The 24,674-nt window shown below is 45.4% G+C and overlaps 2 protein-coding genes across 4 annotated transcripts in view; one reads left to right on the top strand and one right to left on the bottom strand.

Moving 5' to 3' along the window:
• Positions 1–3,920: 3,920 nt before the first annotated feature.
• Positions 3,921–14,649, bottom strand: LOC310672399 (uncharacterized protein C3orf18). 2 transcript variants are annotated; one of them, XM_083429568.1, is made up of 5 exons: positions 14,499–14,649; positions 10,797–11,202; positions 9,961–9,986; positions 9,472–9,601; positions 3,921–7,332 (listed from the first exon to the last, which is right to left on the bottom strand). In XM_083429568.1, exons 2-5 carry the CDS (start codon positions 11,028–11,030, stop codon positions 7,261–7,263), a joined length of 462 nt encoding a protein of 153 aa, XP_083285694.1. In that variant the 5' UTR covers positions 11,031–11,202; positions 14,499–14,649; the 3' UTR covers positions 3,921–7,260. The 2 variants fall into 2 exon arrangements, with proteins under 2 accessions (XP_083285694.1, XP_083285693.1); XM_083429567.1 differs by having other exon boundaries at positions 10,797–11,188; positions 14,545–14,600.
• Positions 14,650–16,904: 2,255 nt separating this feature from the next.
• The window catches only part of HEMK1 (HemK methyltransferase 1, mitochondrial release factors N(5)-glutamine), a 54,324-nt gene continuing 46,554 nt past the window's right edge, over positions 16,905–24,674 (top strand). For both annotated transcript variants that reach the window (XR_014508536.1, XM_083429518.1), the window contains exons 1-3: positions 16,905–17,039; positions 19,176–19,652; positions 21,497–21,588. Coding sequence is in view for 1 of the 2 variants with exons in the window: in XM_083429518.1 (XP_083285644.1) it covers positions 19,401–19,652; positions 21,497–21,588 (344 nt within the window). In the remaining variant the exon portion in view is untranslated. The remainder of the gene's footprint in view (positions 17,040–19,175; positions 19,653–21,496; positions 21,589–24,674) is intronic.

Raw genomic sequence — 24,674 nt, 5'->3', positions numbered from 1 at the left:
TAATAAATGAGGGAAAAATTGAATGGCAAATAACAGCAGGTTCTTATGTACAATCACTCAAAAGTCCATTGGGGTTTGTGTCCTAGGAACAGAAACTTAAATCTGTAGGCCTGAGTTGAGCAGAGAATCACTTCTTAGAGGCTTGATGCTTTATTATAGAATTTTGGGTTTGGCCCATGGGAAATGCTGACTCGCCACCTTTCCCCATCTACTAAACACCTGTTCCATCAGCCTCAGCTTTCCTCTTCTTGCCTAGCTAATAGAGATGTTCAGAGAAAGAAGAGGGAGGCCACCCGCTGCCACCTGGAATTAGCCTTGGGAAAACTACAAATCCCAAGGACCACCACAGCTTTCCTACTGGTACTCAACATAGTAATACAGCAAGGGACAGTGCAGACAGGCCTCTGTCCTTCTTAGATACCACCATTGCTCCTCCCACCACTTGCACTGGCCAGCTACCATAAATAAAGGAGGAGGTAAGTGTTATGGAGAACTGGTGAGTGATGGGAAGGATGATTTGGAGGCTGGGATGATTGGCAGGGGAGTGGGAGGGAAGCCAGGATTTTTATCCAATCTTCTCTGAGTCTAGTTCAGACAGATTTCACCCATCTCCATTTACCGTATTTTTCGCCCCATAGGACGCACTTTTTCCCCTCCAAAAATGAAGGGGAAATGTGTGTGCATCCTATGGGGTGAATGCAGGCTTTCGCTGAAGCCTGGAGAGCGAGAGGCATCGGTGCGCACCGACCCCTCTTGCTCTCCAGGCTTCAGGAAGCTATCCGCAAGCCTTGCAAGCCCTGTGGGAGTTCCCATGGGCTCACAAGGCTTGCGGGCAGCAGCCTGCCGCCCAAAGCACGGGGAGCCCTCTGGAGGACTCCCCGTGCTTTGGGCGAGTGTCCGCAAGCCTCGCACACCCGGCGGGAGGCTTGGGGTGGCAGCCTGCCGCCGGAAGCACGGGGAGCCCTCCGGAGGACTCCCCGTGCTTCAGGCTAGTGTCGGTAAGCCTTGCGCGCCTGGCGGGAGGTCCCGCCGGGCGCACGAGGCTTGGGGCGGCACCCTGCCGCCCGAAGCACGGGGAGCCCTCCGGAGGGCTCCCCTTGCTTCTGGCGGGTGTCCGCAAGGCTTGGGGTGGCAGCCGCAGTTGGGGGGGGGGTAATTTTTTTATTATTCATTTCCCCCCCCAAAAAAACGAGGTGCGTCCTATGGGCCGGTGCGCCCTATAGGATGAAAAATACGGTACTTCCAAGCTACCGGTGTTGGAGCAATGTTAATATCACAGTAGCCACAAGGAAAAAGTTGTTTCTGTTATTCCAGAGAAACGATTATCAATGCACGGCCTTACATAGTTTATGGCTGCATGTGGAGGGAAGCAAGAGGTAAACATGCCCTTTTTCAAAGAAGATCTGGAAAAAAGTAACCCAGGAGTTGCCCTTGGGTTTGGGTTCTTCTCATCTCTTTGGTCCAATAAAGGGCTGTTGTTCACCTTTTCAGCATAAATGGCTTGGACTGCAAAGATTGCCATGCCAGTCTAGTGTACCTGCTGCTTCTCAAGGAAATCTTTGTTTACTGGAAACAGTTGCAATCTTTCTGTGAGCAAATGTAGCTTTAGGATAGTGCATCATGCTGTAAGAAGACTCTTCCTCAAGAAATGGATTAGTCCTTGATCTGTAAGAACAGGTCATTTTTGCATATTTATCACACTGTAAGGGGATTCGAAAAAGTGACTTGGGTTGCCTAGGTCCTACAGCACCAGCGCAGCTCTCAGGAGAGAGCTAATGTGTTGTTTTCTGTGCTGCAGCGCCATCTAGAGAGGGGCACTGCGATTATTCAGCCCAACTGAACCAGCTAGGTGATCTGGGTCACTAACTTATAGCCCTCCAGATGTTGGACTCCAACTCTCATCAGCCCCAGTCAGCAAGGGCAATTATCAGGGATGGTGGAAATGTAGTCCAACAATATGCAGAGGGCAACAGATTTCCCCACCCTTTGGTTAAAGAAACAGAAATCCAAATACATAGGTTTTTGTTTATTGTACAGTTTTATAGCAGGGTTGGGGAAGCTGTTGCTCTTCAGATGTTGTGGACTCACATCATCCCCAGCCATCATGGCCCTAACACACTGCTGTTAGTAAAATCCTGAATGCCTTATCCTCATTGATGTGCCGCATTTTCAGATGGGCATAGACCTCAAAGATCCCTGGACTTTCTTATGAAGATAAGGTCTTTGAAATGCAGCAGGCCAGAAACAGCTGAGAAAATTGGGTTTATGTTTATTCAGAAGATCACTGCTTGAGATGATGCAGAAGAAAAGCTAGGATCTGTTTCATCTGAGGTCTAAAAAATTTGGGGGAGCTTTTGACAGCTGATACTGATCTACTGATAGAGCAAAAAAGAGGGGGAAGATTATGCCTTTAGAGGTGGGAAGTGGGGCAGGGGTCTTTGATTTCTCCGTTAATAAGCCTGTATCTCCAACACCACCTTTTGGTTCCTAATTCTCTTGGACTTTGTGCTTTCGTACAAGATGTGATAAGCACAGTGGGAGTGTGGGACATTTGCACATCATAAAGTAGCTGAGCTTTGATTATTTGAATTGGCAACGTATGATGAAGATGGGATGCAAAAGACAGGAATGACTATGGCAGCACAGAGTCAATGGTTCCTGTGAAATATGTAGAAGTGACTTGCAGCCTTACAATTTTAGATGTACACCTTAAAATGTAAAAACATAACTGTAGCAAACAGTATCAAAGAGGGACACATGGCAGGGATCTGAGATTGGCTGAGGCTTCCCGTTGAGTGTTATTTGTTTGTTTTAAATTATGTATATAGACTGCCTTCTTCAAGCTTGCATTCTTAAGAACTCAGAATAAACATTTCTACAGACTCTCTCCCAAAGCAATAAAAGAACACTCAGGTCAAAATCCAAAACATATTTTCTGTAAGTCTGGGAGTTCAAATAAAAAATACCAGCCCCCATTGATTATGAATAGGCCATATAAAACAGTCAGGACTCCAAGGCCTTCCAAAATGTCTGAAGTCAGGTAGCCTTCTGGAGAGCAGCTGGTCAGGCATTCCAGAGCCATGGAGCCACCACAGAAAAGACTCTCTTGTGTTTCCCCAAACCTTGCTGCTCTAAGTAGTGGGGTAGGTTAGGAGATCTGCTGGTGTAGACCTTATATCCAGCACTTTGAATTTGACTAAAAACATGCTTGCAACTAGTGCAACTCAAAATTTCCTCCAGATGGTTGGGGGACCACCTTCCACCCCATCCTGGTGGGTCCCAAACAGAGCAGGAATTATCTCCCCTCCTATTACCATACATCTCTGCTGAATCAAAAGTCCTTCCATATGCGCAAGGACACAAACAGTTTTTCACCCTATGAGTTGTCACATACCAGACAAAACATTGACAGCCATTTACCAAGTAATACTCTTCGGGATCAGCAAGCAGAGCAAGTAAAACACATGCTTGATTTCACATAAATATTTTAATAACGTTTCAAATACAGGAACATGTTGCAATGGTTATCCTACATTACGCAGAGACTTCCAAGTACCATGTAAGAAAGGGCTATTGCATTCGAAGAATACGATGGTACACAAGCCTAACAAATACCTGCGCTGCCCTTTCAGTGAAGCCATCAGCACTACATTACTGAAAGCCTTCCAGGTGCAGGGCAGAAAGGAACTGGTAATAATATCCCATTTCCTTTCCAGAACCATTCATACTATATATAGCATGCCCTTCAGAAACAGCCTATGATCAAAGTGCACGTTTCTACCAAATATGCAGTAAGTTAATCACTCAGCCTCTATGTTTTCAAGTGCCTGAGAATTGCAAGGATTTCAGTTAATGGCACTTCATGGAGCATATTGTTGCCTTTGGAAACAAATTTCATTTTCCAGTCATTTTTTACTTTATTATTTTTTTGCTTCAGTGATGAGAATGCGAAAGAGCCAATGCTGTCAGTGAGAAAAAGAAACCCAGCACTGCAAAGAATAGAGCAGCCTTTGCCAACCAGGTGCCCTCCAAATGTTTTGGGGATATACTGTCCTGGGTAGGTGAGCATTGTAGTCCAAAACCTATGGTTGGCAAAGGGTGGTGCACAACTTCTGAGTAGCAGCTGCTGCCTGCTAACGAACCACCTGATAATTCAGTGTTGGAGGCCTTACTGCCAACCTCCAATGCCTCAATTACTTCACTTTATAAGCTACAGCAGTATTGAATGCCATCAATGCCAGCCAGGGTTGCTGTCTTATAGATCTGGGTTGCAATGGAAATTGAAGTCACAGTGAAAGCTATCTGTGAACTGTAGATTCAGCTGAGCCCTTGGAATCTTTTGACAGTCTTTCTTTCTTTCTTTCTTTCTTTCTTTCAAAAGGAGTGTCAAGTAGGACTGGCGGAGGGAATTGTGTTACTGGTGTTTGTGTGAATGCCCTCGGGAAATGATCATTGAATGAGAAAGTTTTCATGATCCGATGCGATTATACACCCCAAAAGTGAAGAAGATACATAGGGAGTAGGGAGACTTAACACTGATTGCAAAGTTCTAATTCATGGAGTTTGACACTATATACTCACGTCGCCAGTCATATGCATTATACACCTCTACACACACGTTTTACAGGTCTAGAAAAGACCTGAGTGGCAAACTTGCATGCACAGGCCAGGGGTGGGGGGCACATTCAGTGACAACACATCAACAGTACTGCTCTGCATATGTCAGGCCACTTACTCATCTGCATGACAGCAGAGCATCTCAAATCAATCATATGGATCCAGCTTTACATGATCACAACCTGCCTCTTGCATGAAACAAGTGTGCCAAGCAAAAAAATTCTATCAAGGGAGGAAAGAGAAACTGGGTTTAGAAGGTTAAAGGATTGGAATGAGGTTTCTCTGATGGTCCCCCCCCGCAGCTTCCCATTTTGCTCCCAATGGAAACCGAAGAAGCTGACAGAAGTGCATTTTGGATGCTGTGGCTCCCTTGGGAGCCCAGAAGAGAACAGCCAGGATACTCTCATCCCCCACAAACACTTCAATATGAAATCCTACTTATACTGCGCCACACTTTCCCCTGCCCTGATAAGCAGCACACACATAAATAAGTAGTTTGTGGTTAGCTTCGGAACCTGCACTAAAGTGCATAGATGCCCACAAATGTCAATACTTGTACAGTGGTCCTTCTATGCTTCACTCCATCTCCCATCCTCCCTGACCATTAGTCATGCTGGCTGGGGCTGATGGAGTTGTGGTCAAAAACATCTGGAGGGGTACAAGGAGCTATGATGCTGAACTGCACAGTGATCGTGGATAGCAGAAGGGCTTTGTACCTGCCCACGCTTTGGCTTCTCTCTTTGTACACTAATGACATCGTAGGACACAACCAACTGCCAGCAGCAGGAGGGTCCAAACCAGGCTCTCCCATTTTCCATCAAGAAACACTGTCCCTTTGATTGTACTTTGATTGTACTTTACTTCGATGCTTCTTGACTGATTTGTTACAGTAGTTTCGTGTAATGGCTATTTGGTTTGTCTCCTCGAACATGGAGGTGGAAAGACAGGATAGGAATCTAATAAATACGTAAATATCAAGAGGGTTTCAGAAACAGGCATAGACATAATCAGACCACAAAGACTGACCTAACGCAGCACCTGGTTGCTACTGCAAATTCCTGAGTATGTAAGCCACCACCGGGGAGGAGAACAAAACTATCGTATTCACAATTCTAAAAGAAAATTTCAGTGTCCCAAAATATCCCTGTTCAACTATAAGGAACCTGAGCTCCCAGTGAAGACAGTGTGGAGCTTCTTTGCTCAGCACACGACCCTTTACATCAGCATCACTATTGTTCCCTTGTGTTCTACATCAGCATTTGCCAGCATTTGCCAGCCCTCAGGCTGGCTGGGGCTGATGGGAGGTGTAGTCCAAGACATATGGAGGGCATCCGATTGGAAAAGGCTGTTCTAGAGGAATGATAATCCCCTCTCCTCTTCCTTGGTCCTATGCTGAAAATAAGGGGGGCAAAACAAAATCTGCGTTCTACACCCCGAGCCCTTCGAGCATTCTATATTTTGTCGAAAGCTGGGATATAAATTATCTTAATATATATATATAAATAAATAACAACGTTCTCCTCCCCATCCTACCAGGAGTGTAAAATAAAACTGTGTTAACTTACATGTACTGAGGTTTGCCTGTATTGTAGGATTTATTCGATTTAGTAACTATCACGAATATCTTCAGCATGGAACACAGAGCCATGAACAAGAACCTAATGTACAAAATTATCCTGCACTTTTTGCTTTTCTTGTAACGTTCTTGAATATTTTCAAAAGAATGCAAAAAGAACCTTGAACGCAGATCCTGTGGCAGACACAGATCAGGCTTTTAACTGTTCTATATGGACATGAACCCATATCTGATTAAGTATATGCAAGAATATGCATGTGAGCACAATACTCTTCCAAAAGCAACTGGTCTTCAGCTAAGGCTTACTGTCTTTGGCTGAAGAAGGATGGGATAAATCATCTCAAAATCCATGAGTTACATATTGCTGCTCCTACTTCTAAGACTCTCCCTTTAGTTAAGTGCTCATGAGAGGTAGCCCTTCTGATATGGGAGAGTCCTCAGCTTCTAGAAGCCACACTCTACAGCATCAGCTTGCGAATGGTCCTCAAGGTGAGCTAGCTAGAGTACCTGGGCTGGAGAAATCTAATAGAAGGTCGCAAGGAAAATTCTGGACCTTGTGCTCATGCTTAAGGTCAGCCTCTTATGCGCATGAAACATGAGATGGGACAACCAGGTGACCATCATAATATAGGCTTGAGTCCAGATAACAGAGACAACTGCCCAGGCTTGCAGTGCCAGAAAGATGCACCCACATATCTGAGAATGGGAGTCTATTGCATGGAGTGGATTGGGTTCTGCAAGATTCTGACGTTAGGATACTCTGACAACAACCCAATGGAGGAAGGCCTTAGAAACTGATGCTCTCGTTCCTAACTCTAGCCTGTCACAATGCATGTTCTTATCAATTTATCTCAAATAACCTTGCACTTTTCAGCACACACAGCTTGGTATTGGCATTACCAATCAAGCTCTGAGTGAAGTAGCTTCTTGATGGCAACAGATTCCCGACAGGCTTCACATTGGTTCCTGGCACCTTCTACCCCAGCTGGAATCAATGGTCACTGTCCGTGGCAAGTTGCTAGCTGGCTGGTGTCACCCTCCTGCCTCTCGGACTGAGGAAGCACTGCTCATGCATTGATGGCGTTTGCAACATCTGTGAACACAAGGCGACTAGGTCTCTGGAGCACCCTTTGATTTGTCTGTAACCAAAAAAAAAAAGAAATTGGAAAGAGACGGTGGTGGAAACAGATTTAAGAAGGAATTTGTGTGTACTTTACCCTCATAGGCAATCCTATTGCAGAAGTAATAGTGAGCCAGATTCTTAAAGGTCCATGTATCGTAAAAGTAAACATACAACTAATCTCTTGCTCTCTGGTGGCCTGGGTGGCAGGAAGTGGTTGTCCACAAACAAATATTGTTAGAGGAAGAAAAACGCCAGGTGGGCAGGGAGGGAGAAATGAAGCAAAAATTGAATGCAGGTGTTGCAACTGCTACTGCCATGGCCCTGGACTTGGAATAGGGAGGAAATCACACTAGGAGAGGCCCCTACAGTACCCGCCTCGCTGGAGTGTTGTCAGGAAGGGGACCCAAGGAGATGGCACTGCCAGGTGGGTAAGGAGGTAGCCTTACCCTCCTCTGACTTTTCAGAACCCCCACTTGGTGGCACCCAATCACTACCACCCTATAGCCAGGGGCAGCTCCAAGCCTACCAGAGCCATTTGCTATTTCTAAGCGTGTTCCACTTTGGCTTAAAATCCCGCTAAACTGCCTCAAAAGCTGTTTGTTTGGTTTTTTAATTATAATATTGCAGAACTGATTTCATCACGCTGGACCAGTAGCTCGTAATCTCCTTAGTTATCAATGTGAACGTGAACAGGTTCTTTGCTGGCATGCACTTGTCGCTCTGATCACGAGCCAAGATAAGTTTCTCAAAGCTACCAGGATTTCTCTACTGATCTATTACAGGATAGGTTCAGGTACAAGAGAAGCGTCTACTCTATTCCATTCCCGCCACCTGCACAGAAACATACCGGATCTTCCTGTTCCCGCTGGCTAAGCTTTTAGAGAAAATGCGAAGAGAAAACAAACATACATTGTGAGATCAGCTAACGCTTCTCCTTTCCTCTCCTTCTTTACGGAAGCCATGGCTCAGTTCTGGAACTTGTTTCTATGCAAAAGCTTAATTTGAAGCATGCAGAGCAATAGTAAAGATTTCTTCTGAGCATTTGTGAAGTGTTTCTCCCTCATCACTTTTTAACACATGATTTTTATAGAACTCTGAGAGTTGCAGCCAATATAGGTTCCACTCTATATCATCTTGACTTCAATGCATGCTTTACATTAAATGAAGGCAGAAGGTAGGTCAGGATCTAATGGATGATTGCTGCCTATTTGCAGTAGATTAGCAAGGTTTTAGTACTCTCAAGGGTGAAACAGCAGCAACAACAACAAAAACTCTTTACTCTCACAAATTATGTTGCTGCAAATGTTTGTGTGGGGGAGGGGAACCAGGCATGTATTTGTGAGTGAAAGAACTTGCAAGTTTGGTTCTGGTGCTGATCACAAATTCCTAGGCTGAGCATCCAGCCGGCCTGAGTTACTATTTTATACCCAACTGTCATTGGGGAACCTCACAGTGCTAGTAATAAAAAAAACACACCACACCCCCAAAGGAGATCCTGCAGGCCTGGTCACCCCTGCTTTACATGCGTGAGATGCCAGGTTCAATCCCAGAAACGACACTTAAAGAATTTATGTCTGAAGAATTGTATCTTAAGCCTTGGAGAGCCACTGCCAGTCAAGAGCAGGCAATACTGGGTTATGTGAACCAATGGTCTGCAGTATAAAAGCAGTTTCACACATTTAGGACAAGGATTATAGGGCCATTACAACTACCATCTAAACAGTTCAGCTGAACAAATGAATCTTCAAGGTGTCTCCTGCATTCAGGTTCCACTCAGTTCATTTTATTAGCATTAGAGGTTGCGATCCTTTGTGCACTTACTCAAAGTAGCTCCCATTGAAATCAGAAAGTTGTGTGTATGTGTGCGCGTACACACACATATTGTTGCAATAACTTCAGCTAATCCTTCATAATCACTTACAGAAACCTTTTAATTTTGGCACTAAAATTGATCACAAATTCCAATCCCATATATGTACTTTGAAAAAGGGGGAAAGAGTCATGGCTTCAGAAGGAAAAGCAGCACAGAAAATCTTCCTCTAACTTGATGTGGGTCTAGCCTGGAGCCATGCAAGCAGAGATGATCACAATATCCCTTTAAGATACCAAACTATCAATGCCTTGGTCGGGGTGGCAGGAGGGGGGGGAGGATTACCTTATTCTGTGAAGCCTGCAAAGAAGCAGCATCTCTGCCATGCTCCAACAGCTCTTGTTCCAGCTCATCCTGTTCTTCAGCAGGATCAAAGTTGTACATGGGCATGAGCTGATGTCGCAACTTCTCTAGTCTACAAAGGGGAAACGGACAGTGAAAATTCCACCACTGTGAAGTTATCGGACTGCAAAGGAACATCAACGTTCCAGTTTTTGCTCAGCAACCGTTTAGAATTTAAGTACTCTGAGCAGGGAGCACATCACCAAAGTTGCATTTAGGCTGAAATCCTATACGTATGTACTTGGGAGAAAAATCTCATTGAACTCAATGGGACTTATTTCTGAGGAGGCATGTATAAGATTGCTTTAATGGTACAATCTTTGGCTTGGTTCAGTCTCTGATGTCTAAATGCAGAGGTTATTACAGGAGATTTTCAAATACAGAAACAATCAGTCTCTAAAAATTTCTTTACCAACAGCAAGGAGCACTTACCGTTTTCTCTTCCTGATATATAAAACCTAGAAAAGCAGAAAGTTGTTGTAAGTACTGGAGAAACCTTTTCACACCAATTCCTAGGAAAAAACAAGTGCTGTATACTCTTTGGCATGCAAAATTGCATTGAGTTCAATGGGGCTTACTCCTAGGAAATCAGGTGTGGGATTGGGGCATTCGTGTACACTCATGCATGCTAGGAAGAACTAGTTGGAAACCCAATTTACTTTACCTCAGTAAGAGGTAACTCAGTAACTAAGACAGCAATCCTAGACATGCATAATCAGAAGGAAACCTCACTCCCAAATAAGCCCATATTGGATTGCAGCTTAATTTACAGTGCAACCCTTGGAAGTACCGGTAAGTCACACTGTGTTCAACGGGCCTTACTCTCAGGAAAATATGAATGGGATTGCAACCTTAGGCTGCAACCCTATACACATGCTTACCTTGGAGCAAGCCCCATTGAGCGCAACATGACTTACTTCTGGGTAGACATGCACTGGCTTGCACTTCATCTCTGAAGCCAACCCTATAGCTAGACTTAATAATTATTCCCTTTTCCTAGGAAATGGCAGTTCTGTGCTTTTGGAGAGAGGGGGTGTTTTGGGATCTCTAACAGAGGATTTTAAACACCCAAATGAGAAAATAATTCCCAGGGTCCTTCGGTGAACAGCCATGCCATTTAAACTGATATATGATCAAGGTAGACTGGCACCCAAGGACTGGCCCAGTCTTAGGCATTTTTGTACCCTGCTTGAAATATTATAGTGGACCTCCTGAACTAAGCAATCTGCAGCCCTCCCGTAGGAACCACATGGTAGACACTGTCTTACCATAGCAACAGCCAACCCAATCACAGTGATGATGCCGAAGGACAGCAGCATGGTCCCCATGCCAGAACCATTGCCAGCCACATCTGGAATTTTGGTGCTGTTAAAGCTGCTGGTTTCAGGGGTCAGCGTAGCAGTTTCTGATCCAGCCCCATCCACAGTCATCCCATGGTCTGGCTCGGAAGTGGGAGTGCCACTGTGGTACAAAGTGTTCGCAGTGGATGTGCTATAATTCATTTTGGGCCAGAGCTTTTGGTTGTCTTCTCCTTGATTGATGTCTTGAACAATCAAGTTCTTACTTTTCTGCTGCAAAGTGCATTTCCTTGCCTCTTCAGTCAAGAAGCCTGATGGGAAAGCTCTTTCCTTGCATTTTCTTTCATTGCTCTTCTGAAGTCCTGTTGGCTAATCTCTAGCAATAGAGGGGAAAGGATAAATCAGTCATTACCTCCCAATGTATCCTTACAGCAACCCTATAAACAAGACTGGTATTCTTAGGACCATATTATAGATGAAGAACTGAGGTGGGAGAGCTGCCTAAGACCAGCTCAGTTCATTCACGGCCGAGCTGAAATCTGAACCAAAGTCTTAATCACCTTACACCACTAATACTGCAATTCTAGGCACGTCTCCCCAGAAGCTAGTCTCAATGAATTCCTTTTTTAATTTGAACATTCTGTTTTGTTAGGAAGGCTATACTATAGTTACTCAGCTCAAGCCTTCCGGATGGTGACATGTGCTATAAACATAGATGTGAGTCAATAAAGTAGAAATAAGTTTAGCTGAGTATCAAGTAACTGGCCAGCTGACCTTCTGGAATCTCACATGGCCTAGTCAGCTGGCCTACAGAAGTATCATGTGAGTGGACTTGGGTGTGGTCAAGCAACAAGGGCACAGTACTTGAGGTGCCTTCAAGGCAAGACTCAATAGCAATATCCCACCCCTGTTAGTAATCCTTACTATTGCACTTTTGGTAATGAAACTTAGTTACCAACAGATCAGTTCTCCTGAACTGAATCTAGTCATTTAAACATATTCTCACTATAACAATATCCTGTGACGTTAAGTTTGAAAAACAAACTATGTGCATGCAATGTGTGAAGCACTTCCTTTTGTTGCTAAGTTAGTTTTAATGAAAGAGCATGAATTCTTGAATTTTAAGGAATGACTGTACAACCCTAGGCATCTTCACTCAGATGCAAGTCTCACTTCAGGTGTCCTTCTTTCCACAGGAGAAGAGCATACTCATGAGAATGAAGGAAACCAGGAAAGAACATTGGGACACTTTTTAATATAGATGTATATTTCCAAAGCAAACTCCACCCCCACCCCCACTTTTCATTCACTTATTTAATTGCTCTGTAGTGAGAACTGTGTGGCTCAAACATGCAAATGGATTTTCATTTCCCAAGATTGATTACACTGGGCAACAATTTTTTACTTTTTGAATGTTGTCTAGATTTCTACAACTGATTTAGGGTATTTTTACACTGCTGAATCAGGAACTGGCATCCGTTTATCTCCATCAGGTCAGGTTTTTGTGCTATGTTGATTTGAAAAAAAATCAGATCTTGTGACAAAATCGATTACATTTTTGTGGCATTATCAGCTGATTTTTGTCAACACATATCATCCTAAATATGTTTTCAAGAGAAAAAAATGTTTTTTCAACAACATATATTGATTACCTGATAGAAACATTGATTACTGTAAACTGAATGGTGGGCATTGATAAAGGTAAGTACACGTAAATTGCATGTTGCTTCACCATTTTTCAAACTTCAGGGCTTGAACTTCCATTTCTTGGAACTCCAGGAATGCTCAGCAGCAGGGAGGTCTCTCTTCAGAGTCCAACAGTAGTCAGCCATCATGACTGCGTCCCAGCGACCCTGATACCTGGTCTCCATCTCTTTCATGTCCTGATGGAATCTCTCCCCCTGCTCGTCACTCATTGAACCCAGGTTCTCAGGAAACCGGCCCATATGTGAAAATAGGCAGTGCATCTTGATGCTCATGTTGCAGCCCAGGTTTCTGAAAGCAGTCAGCACGTTGTTGACAAGTTCTGCGTAGTTTCTGGCTACCAGAACAAATGCCTTCCACACTTCCAGTTCCACTTCGTTCATTGAGTTTCCGAACTCTGGATCTCTGATGAGCTGACAGATCTGAGGACCGTCAAAGATGCCAGCTTTCAACTTCTCCATGGTCAATCCTGGAAAAGCCTGGCACAAGTAAGTGAAGCAGTCACCATCCTTGTCCAGAGCCTTGGTGAACTGCTTGATTAAGCCGAGCTTGATGTGCAGCAGCGGGAAGAGTATTCTGTCTCTGCCCACCAGAGGGTCGTTGATGCCGTTCCTTTTTTTGCAAGGCACCAATTCCTCCCGCACAGGCCAGTCCTTCTTTGTGTAATGCTGAGCACGACTGCCTCATTAACTTAGTTTTGATCCCCCAACTTTATGCTTTGCCGCACCAATTTATGGAAGATTTCGAGGTTTTATGACTTCAAACTGATCCCTTTTCGGCATAATCACCCAGAACTATTGGACCTGAATACTTCTTGTCATTAAAATAATCATTTCCAATCAAAACAATTATTCGACATGGCATTTTACCCCCACCAACTTCTTCTAAAATGCTCCACACAAGCGTACATGTGAACAAAAACGTAAAAAAAGACATGTGGCCATAGCTCAAAAACATGACCTGATTGAGCAAAACCAATGTGATTTTTGGATTCAGCACATCAGATTCGTCCTAAATCAGCTGAAAAAACGCGGACAACAAATTTGTTGTTGACCAGTGTTATCATTGTTATAAATGACCAGCCTGGGTTTTTTGGGTGGAGGTGGGTAGGGAGCTATTTACCCCTATTCCCAAAGGCCCTGTTGAACCTCAAGAAGAATTACCCGCTTGGCTGGGGCCTTGCATGGAAGTGCGTTTAAGCACTGAGAAAGAGTCAAAGAGAAACTTTATCCAGGCAGAGCTCTGCTTATTGCAAGGGATGAGTCTGTTCCCAACCACTTCTGAACTAAATCCAGCTCCCCGTCCCACTCCCCCAATTCCCAACGTGACAGACCAGGACAGCGAAAGGAAGCCTTCGAGGGAAAGGTACAACACATGATGGATCTCAGGGAACTGAGAATGATTTGGGGGGTTTTTTTCTTGGGGTGGTTGGCTGGCCGGCCGGCCTGGCACTTCTCCCGACCGCCTCCACCCACCTCCGTGGCCTGCTTAAGAGGTCAGCGCCGTCCTCCTCGCTCCTTGCCGGGCGCGCGTGGCCGTGCCGGGCCCCGTTAGCAGCAGCCTAAACAAAACCATGATGATGACACCAGCACTTACGGAGGCGATCGCCGGGCAAGGAGGACCCGGGTCCCTTGCAAGTCCCGGAGACGTTGACCTGCTCGGGTTGGGAATGCAACCCCCCGCCCAGCCCAGGATCGCGGGGGCCAGAGAGGGAAGCAGACGTTTGCCCCCCCCCCGCCCCCTTCTTTTGACACTCTGGCGGAGCCCCGTCTGCAACTTGTGAGAGTGCCCCTGGCGAGGAGGGCAAAGAGACGAGGACCAGCCAGGGGCGCTTGTGCTGGACGTGAAAGACTCTTGCCCCCCTCTCCGCTTCTCATGCAATGGCCGCCTAGGCTGGGGACCTCAGCACATCGCTCTGGTTGCTGGGAGACTGGGTGGCTCCGGGGGCTTTGCTGCTATTCGGATTACCTGCACAGGAAAGCAGGAGCTGCTGCTGCTGCTGCCATGGTCTTACTTGCCATTGTTTTTCCCGAGATGCTGGGTGAAGCCCTTCCTCCCTCCCTCCTGTCACCGTCCCTCTTGATGCTCCGCTTTGATCTCCCCTTCTCCCTGGGATTGGACAGTAGAGGGCAGCGCTGTGGCTCGGGATTGGCCGGCCGGGATGTCACTCACAGCGGGGAGATGCCACCGCGAAGAGATGGGCTGCAATGCGAGCCCTGGAGATGAACGGCGAGATGCCTCGATCCGGGCGCGTCTCGCGGTCGGCCGAAGGAAGCTCGCGTGCCCGGCAGGGCGAGGGAGCAGGCGCTTGAGCCGGTGAAAACTCTACTAGGGTTTTTCTTCTCGGCAGCTGTCCCTTATCGCTGTGCCCTTGGCCGGGGCAAATCCATCGTCTAGTGTAAAGTGGTCCTCGACTGCCTACTCAGCAGGACTGTATTTTACCGGCTGCGCGCCTCCAAACCCATCCTCGAATTCCCTAACAATAAAGCAATGAAGAAAACGTGTATGTGTGGAATTGGGGGGGGGGGGCGGGGAGGGCGGGGAGGGCGGGTTCTTTAATGTTTGCAACATATATTTGCTGTTGTTTTAACTACCTTTGAGAGGTGAGTGCTCTGCCCATGCTCAGAGGCTCCGTCTCATGATTCTTACAGTTATCTCTTGCAATACATCAAATGCTGGGAGTGGAGGCTTCCTCCCCACCCAAAACGCAGCACTCATTGTTGTCTGAACCCCCCTGCTGGATCTGCGCTTCCACTCAGCATGCATGTAGTCCATTATCAAAACCACTTCAGTTATTTATTTACTGACAAACCTCTACCTTTGAGACCCCAACGAGGGTGACGAGAAAGTGGCTTGAGGTTCAGTTAGCAAAATGATGCTACTAACCTGCATTTGTTTTTCTAGATATTTTTATGAAAACCAATATGTGATTATTATTAGTAGTATTATGAAATAGTTAACAGTTCTCAAATCTACTTAGGACAGAATATCAAAGAAAAAGTGCTCTCTCAAGCCCACATTCCCAGCACGTTTGCAGATATCTACGCTGGTCATGTCCACAGAATGGAAGATGACAGGATCCCAAAGGAACCCCTACAGGGAGCTGGCTTCAGGCATCAGGCATCTGGCCTGCTGGCAGACCAACTCTGGATTACAAAGATGTATGCAAATGTGACATGAAGACTAGCAACATCAACCCTGCCATTTGGGAATCCCTGCAGTACCTGGAAACAGTCAGGCTGTGAATCCACAGCAGTGGCCAAAGGGGAATGACCACTGGGAGGAGCGCAGAGAGAAGAAACACCATGATGGATCTGTAGCAGCACAACCTGACACCTTCATCTGCCCCAGCTACAACTATCTCCTGTATTGGTCTCTACAGCCACAGCAGGCGCTGTAACCTTGCAACAGTTTGAGTTCACTCACAAAGGCACACTCTGTCAGGGTTGGAGTCAGACACAGGTCAGCAATAAAGGAAGCAGATCTCCATTATCTCTTTATTCAAGGAAACAAACGCACAACTCGACCTAGTGATCTCAGCAAACTAGTGGTCTTGCCCCTATGGAGCAGTTGCCAGGACTGAAGGTCCCTGTCTTCCACGCCTCTCTAAGGCTCTTCCCCAGCAGCCTCAAATTGTGTGTGCATACCTCTGGTCTCTGTCCTTCCCTCCTCATTATTCTGCTTGTTCTGGGAGATGGGGGAGGAGGGGAGCTTGTTGAAGCAGGACAGGAAGATTCCTGGGATTCTTCAGCAGCCTCCTGACTCCCCTCCTCTGCTTCAGCTGCTGGATGTGAACTACTCTCTGGTACAAGCTCTCCCTGCTCACAAACCCTGTTGCCCCTTTGGCATTTGGCACCTCCTCCCAGTCTTCTCCCTTTGTCCTCTCCTCAGTGTCCCACCACTGATCTCCTGGCTCTGAGCCTTCTTCCCCCTGGGCTCCCCTTGGGGGTTCCCTGGCGGACGCCTCCCCCTATAGCCAGTCCCTGACACTCTCCTCCATTGTCTCCAGAAAGAGACAGGTGCTAAGAGACAACAGCAGAACAAGCACCTGTGTGCAATCTCATAGCAGTTGTTTGGAAAGAAGCCCCAGGGAACACAGTCAGGCTCCCCTCCCCCGTCCTAAATTTAAGGCTTAAATCCTAAGAAACACTGAACACTCCAGGACTTCCTTCCAAGTGAACTTGCAAGGAAGACTCTACTCTATTTCTCTCTTTCGTGCACAGTTTTCTGCCGCAGCCACTCCTGTGGAACTGCTGCAATGGGCTTAGCCTTCCATGCGGGGTCCCCCTTGCCTCGTTCGCTCTGCCTTTTACCGAAAATTGACGCTTTGAGGCTTTCCCTTTCAGGCGGAACTGTACGCCGCCGTCGCTGTTAGCGAGTAAGGCCGTGTTGCTTGAGGCCCCAACCGGAAGTGCGTCGCTTGCCAGTCTCGTAATTTGCTTAAGAGTCTCGTCGCCTGCTCTTGGGAAAGAAGCGCGGTAGTTGCATTGGTGCTTTGTCAATTTGCAGGTAAAAAAGGGAACAAAATATCTCATTGCCGCCACATTTTGGTATAACGTTTTTTGTACGCGTCCATGAAAGCCTTCCGTAAGCTCCTCACTTGGAAGGAAGGACCTGCGAATTGGTCTCACTCCTTCTCCCCGTCTTTAAATAGGAAGCCGTTCTTAAGCCAAGCTTCGTTCCCGCGCTTTATTCAGAATTTCTCTCTGACTTCATCTATCTGCTGTTCAGCTGCATTGATCGGGCGGCGGAAACTACTCTGTGAAGGTTTAGCTCAAAATGGTTTAGCCTTCTTCCACCCAACGAATAATGTATTTTAAACTGCAGCCGTTTGCAGCGTAAGGTTTGCACACTAACCTAGAAGTAAATCCCGTTAAACTTATGTGCAGGCATGCCAAGGAGTGCCCTACTGGGCTTGGAATGTTGTTGTTGTGTAGTCGTGTCCGACTCTTCACGACCCCATGGACCAGAGCACGCCAGGCACTTCTGTCTTCCACTGCCTCCCGCAGTTTGGCAAACTCATGCTGGTAGCCTCGAGAACACCATCCAAAAATCTCGTCCTCTGTCGTCCCCTTCTCCTTGTGCCCTCAATCTTTCCCAGCATCAGGGTCTTTTCCAGGGAGTCTTCTCTTCTCATGAGGTGACCAAAGTTTTGGAGTCTCAACTTCAGGATCTGTCCTCCCAGTGAGCACTCAGTACTAGTTCCTATTTCTCCTGTTGATTATATGTGACACTCCCATTGCTCAAAGAGGATAGTATCTTCACAGCAGAAGGTGATGGGATGATGGAGGCAGGTATTGTTGCGAGAGGCATTTGTGCTTATTCCACTATCATCTATGTGTACAAGTTCCTGTCGTTGCTACCTGTTTGATCAGAAATGACACCAGAACAAAGTAAGTGTGTGTGTGTTATAGGAAACAGCTGTATCATACTACTTTCAACTATTTCAGACTATTTTGTCAACTCTCATTGCCTGTGGCTACGTCCTGATTATTTGGAGAAAGGGGATAACATTCTGATCTGCTTGAATCATGACAGGAAGACATTTTCAAAAATGCAAAATAGCATCCATATGGCATAGATACTTTTTATATGCTTTATTATAGAGGAGCCTTGGCTCTTTTTGTCCGCACCTCCCATTCTATATTCCTATGCTTTGTTGCCTGCATCAGCTGTCCATTATAATTTTTTTCCTATGTGGGCAATTTGTGAACTGGTCAAACATGAATTAAAAAAGGTTTTTTATATATATTTTATATCTAAAGCTGGCCAAATATCAGTCCTACCACTGCAGATGATTGGAACCCACACCTCACTTAGATTCATTTTATTGGGTCTAATCTCCTATGTAAACATATTTAGGATGAATGTCCCAGGCCACAGATCATGGAAGGCACTGTTAAAAGGAAATCCACATGTAGTCAAGACAATCACACACAACAAACATACTCTGCATAACTGGGTTGGGAAGCCATAATTGACAATATCACCATTGCATCATGTATATAGCTGGGATTAGCAGAAGAAAGATCCAGATCTACTGGTAGCTCTCTGAATTATTTGAGAAGCCACAGAGGACATAGTTGTATATTGTGAGTTCCATTCCGTTCTGCTATTCAAAACAAATTCCTGGGCTCAGAGTTCTTTCATTCTAAGTCTTTTGTGCCAAGCTCCGGTTGGTATATCTCAGAGTTCAAGTAAAAAACAAACCAGATCCCACAAGTCTGTGTACCCTTGGTGTATAGTATATGTGTGACAAACGTGTGTAGGAATTATGTAACACCTGAACAAGAGCCCTTGTAGTTTGCATTCAGTTCCCCCAGTGGTCAATAAGATGCCCTTTGGAAACCCACAAACAGGACATGAGCATACTAGCACCCTCCTGATTGTGAACTAGCCTGTAGCTTGAGTGTGGTGAAAAGCAAATCTGGGCATTTCAGTACTGCTTAATTTTATTCAAATGTGGTTAGAATCACAATTATGGAAAGTGAAATGCGTTATGCCTTCTTCATTTTCATGTGTCATATGAGTTCACCATTTATGCTGTGTTTATAATGACCTCTTTAAAAATTACTTCAGCCTAAATGGTAAGTGAGCTTATCCTGAATTTGAGATGATTTCCTTTGGTTGTCTCTTTTTCTCTAGGTTGCTACTGGATGAATGAATCACCTGTGTGCTCTGCAAGGACAAGAGGAGACATGGAATCTCCTGTTGACATTCTGCTGTATAAGCACTGATGAGACTGGAGTGTCCTGTGTTGATATATTTTCTGAAACCAGACTGCTGGTGTTAGAGACTTGTGGTGTACTTTGGTGGCCTATAAAAAGCTGAGCCTGTTCTCATTCTTGGAAACCATAACCTTCTGGAACCATGAAAGTTCTTACTAGTTCTTTGTATAGGAAGCTTTTGAGTTTGTTCCCTCATCTTGGGAAGAGTCCTGCCAAAGGCTCCAATCTAAATCCCTGTCACAGACTGCTAAGAAAGTATTTCTGTTATAAGGCAGGTGCGGTTACAGCTGCTGACTTGGTCAACTACTGGCAAGGCGTGTTTGAAGTAAATGAGATCCCCGAAGCACAAGCATCTTCCGAATATATTGTTTCTCATGTCCTGGGAGCAAAAACAGTTAAGTGATGTGGGTAAAATAGTGGTTGTCTGTGCAGAGCACTGAAATGAATGTTGGAAGATCTGCCTCATGTCTGCTTCACTAGCTAGCAATTCTGCGCTCTAATATATCACAAGCTTCTCCAATGAAGTAAATAGTGCTTCTTGTAGACAGAGAGGCTAAGCCTTGACCTCCTTTTAAATAACTTTGCTCTGCTCTGATCAAGGTTCACCAAGCACATCGGCTGTTTGCAGTAGCATCCAAGTACAGTTTATCCTGTTTACATCATTGATGCTTTTTCTGGATTGCTATTTATATCTGTTTGCCATAGATTGTAATGGCTAAATAATTGCTTAAACAGTTCCACAACTGGAAATAAGTTGTACCACTGTGGATGTTTGGCAGCATGCTATTTGGTCAAAATGTCTGACATTTAAGTTTGCCCCAGTTTTCATAAGCCCATAATTTTTGGTTTGAAGTACTGCAGGGGACTTAGATTTTTTACTGCTATGCCATCAGAAAGGGAGAGACTGCTCAGAAGACTTTTTACAAGACTGGTAAATGAGCCCACAAAGTTACTAGCCAGCAAAAAAAGAGAGAGAAAGGAATGAATGAATACCGTAATTCATCTATTAAGCAACCAATAAACAATAGCTAACCTTTCTAGCTTAATAAGAGATTAGTAGCCTGCATTTCCTTGGTGGAAATCCTCTGTGGTCAGCATGGAAATGCCGGCTAGTAGCCTCTTAGCAGTCTAGTGTATAAACTTGCCTTCTATTAAGTGAACTAATAAAGTAGGGATGGAGCATTTAGTTCATTCTGTGCCAGCCCGCTTGGTTTCCGTGCTAGTCTTGGTGGAAGGGTCTTTCCTTTCTGCATGGCAAGGCAAAATGGTGGAGGGAAATCACAACACTCTACCCCTCAGCCACTATCCTTGTTCACTTCTGTGCTGGCTACTTAGGATAGGAAGCCTAAAAACCATCCTCTACAGCCCAATTGCTCCTCTGCATAGCTACAGTTGTTAAATGCGAGGCTGCTTTAAAAGGGACAAAATCATGTAGAATGGGCCTATCAACAGCTTTTGGTCATAATAGCTATTGGGAACCTTTGTCCATGTGGCAGTATGCCAGTGAATGGTTGTTGGACTATTTCCTTCATTCCGTGCTTGTTGGTTTTCCAGATTAATCAAGTTTAGTGGATTCTATGGCCTTCCAGAGGTTGATGGATTTCAGCTCTCTTTAGGCCCAGCCAGTATGGCCAATGGTCAGGGAAGATGGGAGTTGTAGTCTAGCAACGGGGGTGGTGATGTGGTCTAAACCACAGAGCCTAGGGCTTGCCAATCAGAAGGTTGGCAGTTTGAATCCCGGTGACGGGGTGAGCTCCCATTGCTCGGTTCCTGCTTCTGCCAATCTAGCAGTTCAAAAGCACATCAAAGTGCAAGTAGATAAATAGGTACCGCTCTGGCGGGAAGGTGACATTTCTGTGCGCTGCTCTGGTTCACCAGAAGCAGCTTAGTCATGCTGGCCACATGACCCGGAAGCTGTAAGCCGGCTCCCTCGGCCAGTAAAGTGAGATGAGCGCCGCAACCCCAGAGTCGTTCGCTACTGGACCTATTGGTCAGGGGTCCATTTACCTTTAACGTCCGGAGAGCCACAGGTTCTCCACCCCAAATCTAATCGTTCATTGGAAAACAGAATGCTGGATTAGGTAGACCTTTGGTCTCAGCCAGCAGAGCTCTTATCACAGTACAATGGAGAGGGTAGGTGGGCTGACCATCAAGAAAAGCATTTAACCCTCCTGGGTGCTGAGTTCAGTTTTGTGGGCTACCAGAATTTAGTCTAAATGCCTGTAAATAACTTTTCAGTTCCAGAGCTTGAATGCCAGCAGCATCTCTACTTCCCTCTCTGCAAAGCAACAAGAACAGATCCAGCAGCTATGTTCAAAACGGCTACAAAGGTGGGTACTTAACGCTGATTTGTTTCATTTTATCAATGACTTTGCAGAAAAAAACTGTTCTATTAGGATGCCTGTGGAATGTCAGACAACTAAAGTAGTTTTAAAATGAAGACAGGGGTCAAGTCCTGTCTTCAAGGTTAGAAGGATATGTTTAAATTCATTCCTTTTAATGGGAATTGACCTCAATTTAGCTTAGAAATATGCACCCATACATATTACTTAGTAATAAAAAAAAATGCAAGACAAACCAGTAGGTACTAGTGCTAGAAGTAGCTGCTGAGCTATCGCTACCACTCTGCAATATAGTAGCAAACATTTAGCCATCCATTTAGCACTTTAATAAATCATGAACAAATCCCTTTCTAAATCCATAGGGCCTTTGCAAGAACTGAGCCAGCAGAGAGGTGCAAGTAACAAGCTGGGCTGCTAGGCTTACATAATGCCATTCAACAATTAAGTGGCCTTAAATAATTTAAATAAATGAGGCATTTCCAGCAAAGAGACGTCCAGGGTAGATGGAGAATATTTAAGGCTTGGATCGCTGAAATGTGTTCATCTATGGTGGCTGAATCAGTTCTGTAGATTTCTTAGCACCCATAATGACAATTTTGCATGCATTTTAAAGCCACAATTTCTTAAATTATTTGTGAGTTTAGAACAATTAGGGTTAAGAAAATGACAGTACAGTATTGGAACTCATTGTCTTGGATAGTGAATCGAATTGCCCACAGTCTCTTTGGTTCTGATTTTATAGCAAATTGCATACTAGTTAATCCTCCTGTTGAAACAAATAAGCTGTTATTGCTGTGTTAATATGTTTATGCTTTAAAACTTAGGAGAAATGCAAGTAGCCCCACTGTTAATATTCCATATTTTTCACAATATAGAATCGGACAGAAAACTGGACTTCTTTGAATCTGGGGTTTGTTTTATTGTACTCTAAAGGTGAAGGACCCCTGAACATTTAAGTCCAATCAAAGGCGACTATGGGGTTGTGGCACTCATCTCACTTTTCAGGCCAAGGGAGCCGGTGTTTGTCTGCAGACAGCTTTCCAGGTCCTGTGGCCAGCATGACTAAACCGCTTCTGGCACAACAGGATACTGTGACGGAAACGAGCACACGGAAACACCGTTTAACCTTCCTGCCGCAGCGGTACCTATTTGTCTACTTGCACTGGCATGCTTTTGAACTGCTAGGTTGGCGGGGGGGGGGATGAGCAACGGGAGCTCACCCCATTGCTGGATTCAAACCGCCAACCTTCTGATTGGCAAGCTCAAGAGGCTCAGTTGTTTAGACCACAGCGCCACCTGCATCCCTTATTGTACTCTTAACTCCACTAAGACAATAATAGCATTTAGCTCTTGAGGGTACTGAGTAAAAGTTTTGAAGATGAAGGGCAATAGCCAGGGCTGGCCCAAGACATTTTGACACCTTAGGTGGACCCCAGAATGGTGCCTCCCTCCCTGCCAGAGAAGAAGGGGTTAGGGAAGTTCCAAAAGGTGAGATTGACAGTGTGATCTGCTGCCCCTGTGAATCCTGCCGCATGAGCCAATTGCTTCACCTTGTCTCATGGGTGGGCCAGCTATAGCAATAGCTGCTGAAAGCTTAGAAATCAATAGACTTCTAAAGTGGGCTGAATCTTTATCTCTCCCCACCCACCCTGGTGGGCCATGTTGGACAGGTTTGCCCACATGTCAGTCATCCAATGTCACAGTGATGTCAAGTGACCTGTTTTTGCAGAGCGTTGTCCACAGAGCCCTGACGATCAGCTGATTTCTGACGCTTGCACATAGTTCTTCACAAAGCACTTTGCAGGTGTCACCAATCAGTTGATTGGCAGTGGCTGGAAAACCCCTTTTGGCTCAGTCACATTTTTACTTGTCCCCACCACCACCACCTGATGTCCTATATGAGGTCTAGAACAGTGTGTAGAGAACCTTCTTGGCTCCGCAGGTCAGATCCTTATCAGGATCAGACTTGCGGGCCTCATTTGACAGGTAAGCAAAGCCACCCACCTATGAAATCACACAAGGCTCCTTTCCCCCACCCCAGGCAAGAGCAGCGCTTTTGCAGAGCGCTCACACACTATGAGCCTCAGAAAATCAGAGGTGCAAACAGGAATGCTGGGCTGCTTAAACTGAGCAGGAGTTAACCCCCGCTCTTCAGTTCTTGAGTAGGGTTTAAATCCTGCGGCTTTGGCTGTGAAAATCTATTCCCTGCTGGGAGCAGGTGTGCACAGTCAGTGCAGGATTTAGCTCTTTCCTCTTGCCCACCAGCTGATGTCACCAATGACATCAGTTGATGCGTGGGTATGGTTTGGGGGAAATGGCCTTGTGGCTTGGAGGTTACCCACCACCGTTAGAGAGAAGCAACTACCTCAGTAATCAGGGGCGGTTGCCTGGCTATTGCTCCTGAGGTCTTCTCCAACCTCCCAGGCCATTTGTCTCTGTTGTGAGCTATGTATGCCATACAGCCTACCCTGGGACCCTAACTAAGCCTGTTCCCTCAGGTGCAGTAGAAGATGAGTGAAAGGAGAGCTTTTTGATCTCAGACAACTTCCCCATTTCTCTCTGTGTCTTTTTACATTATGTGCCTCAGTTTGGAAGTTGATTTTTCGGCTGCTGCACTTCATCTTTGGTTATGGAAATATATGTGCTTTGACCCGGCCACCACTAGAGGCTGTATTTGCACAGTTCATGAAACTTTTCAATGCAAACCTCTGTGTGTGTTTGCTTACTCAGACGTAAGCCCCATTGAGTCCAGCGGGGTCTACTCCTGAGGAAGTAGGCATAGGATTACAATCTTATATAGGTAGGCATAGTCCATACTTGACCGTTATGGTTTGTTGCATGTTGGGCTTAGGAGATCTGTCTGGGTAATTTCCTTTGCTGTTTTCCTCTGCTATTCTTGTCTACTTTCTGGTAGAAACAGTGACAGGGTACCAGACCAGATGCATTTTCCACCTGATGTGCAAGTTTTGGAGTGCAATTGCATTCTGGAGCTTTCTTTTGAAACAGATATTTTAAGTTTGGTGCTTTTTATAGCTGTAAGGCAAGACTTGCTGTTCAGCTGTGCATTGGGCATT

Source organism: Podarcis tiliguerta (genome assembly GCF_965153285.1).
Source record: "Podarcis tiliguerta genome assembly, chromosome: 2".
Classification (NCBI taxonomy): domain Eukaryota; kingdom Metazoa; phylum Chordata; class Lepidosauria; order Squamata; family Lacertidae; genus Podarcis; species Podarcis tiliguerta.
The sequence above is the reverse complement of the archived record's forward strand: the minus strand, read 5'-3'. Positions and strand labels throughout refer to the sequence as shown.

Excerpts from the sequence above, each read along its gene's own strand:
- LOC310672399 (XM_083429567.1), bottom strand. Across the intron at positions 9,987-10,796 it reads TTGGGTTGGCTGTTGCTATG|GTTTTATATATCAGGAAGAG; the intron begins GTAAGACAGTGT and ends CTGCTTTTCTAG. Across the intron at positions 9,602-9,960 it reads TATATCAGGAAGAGAAAACG|ACTAGAGAAGTTGCGACATC; the intron begins GTAAGTGCTCCT and ends TCCCCTTTGTAG.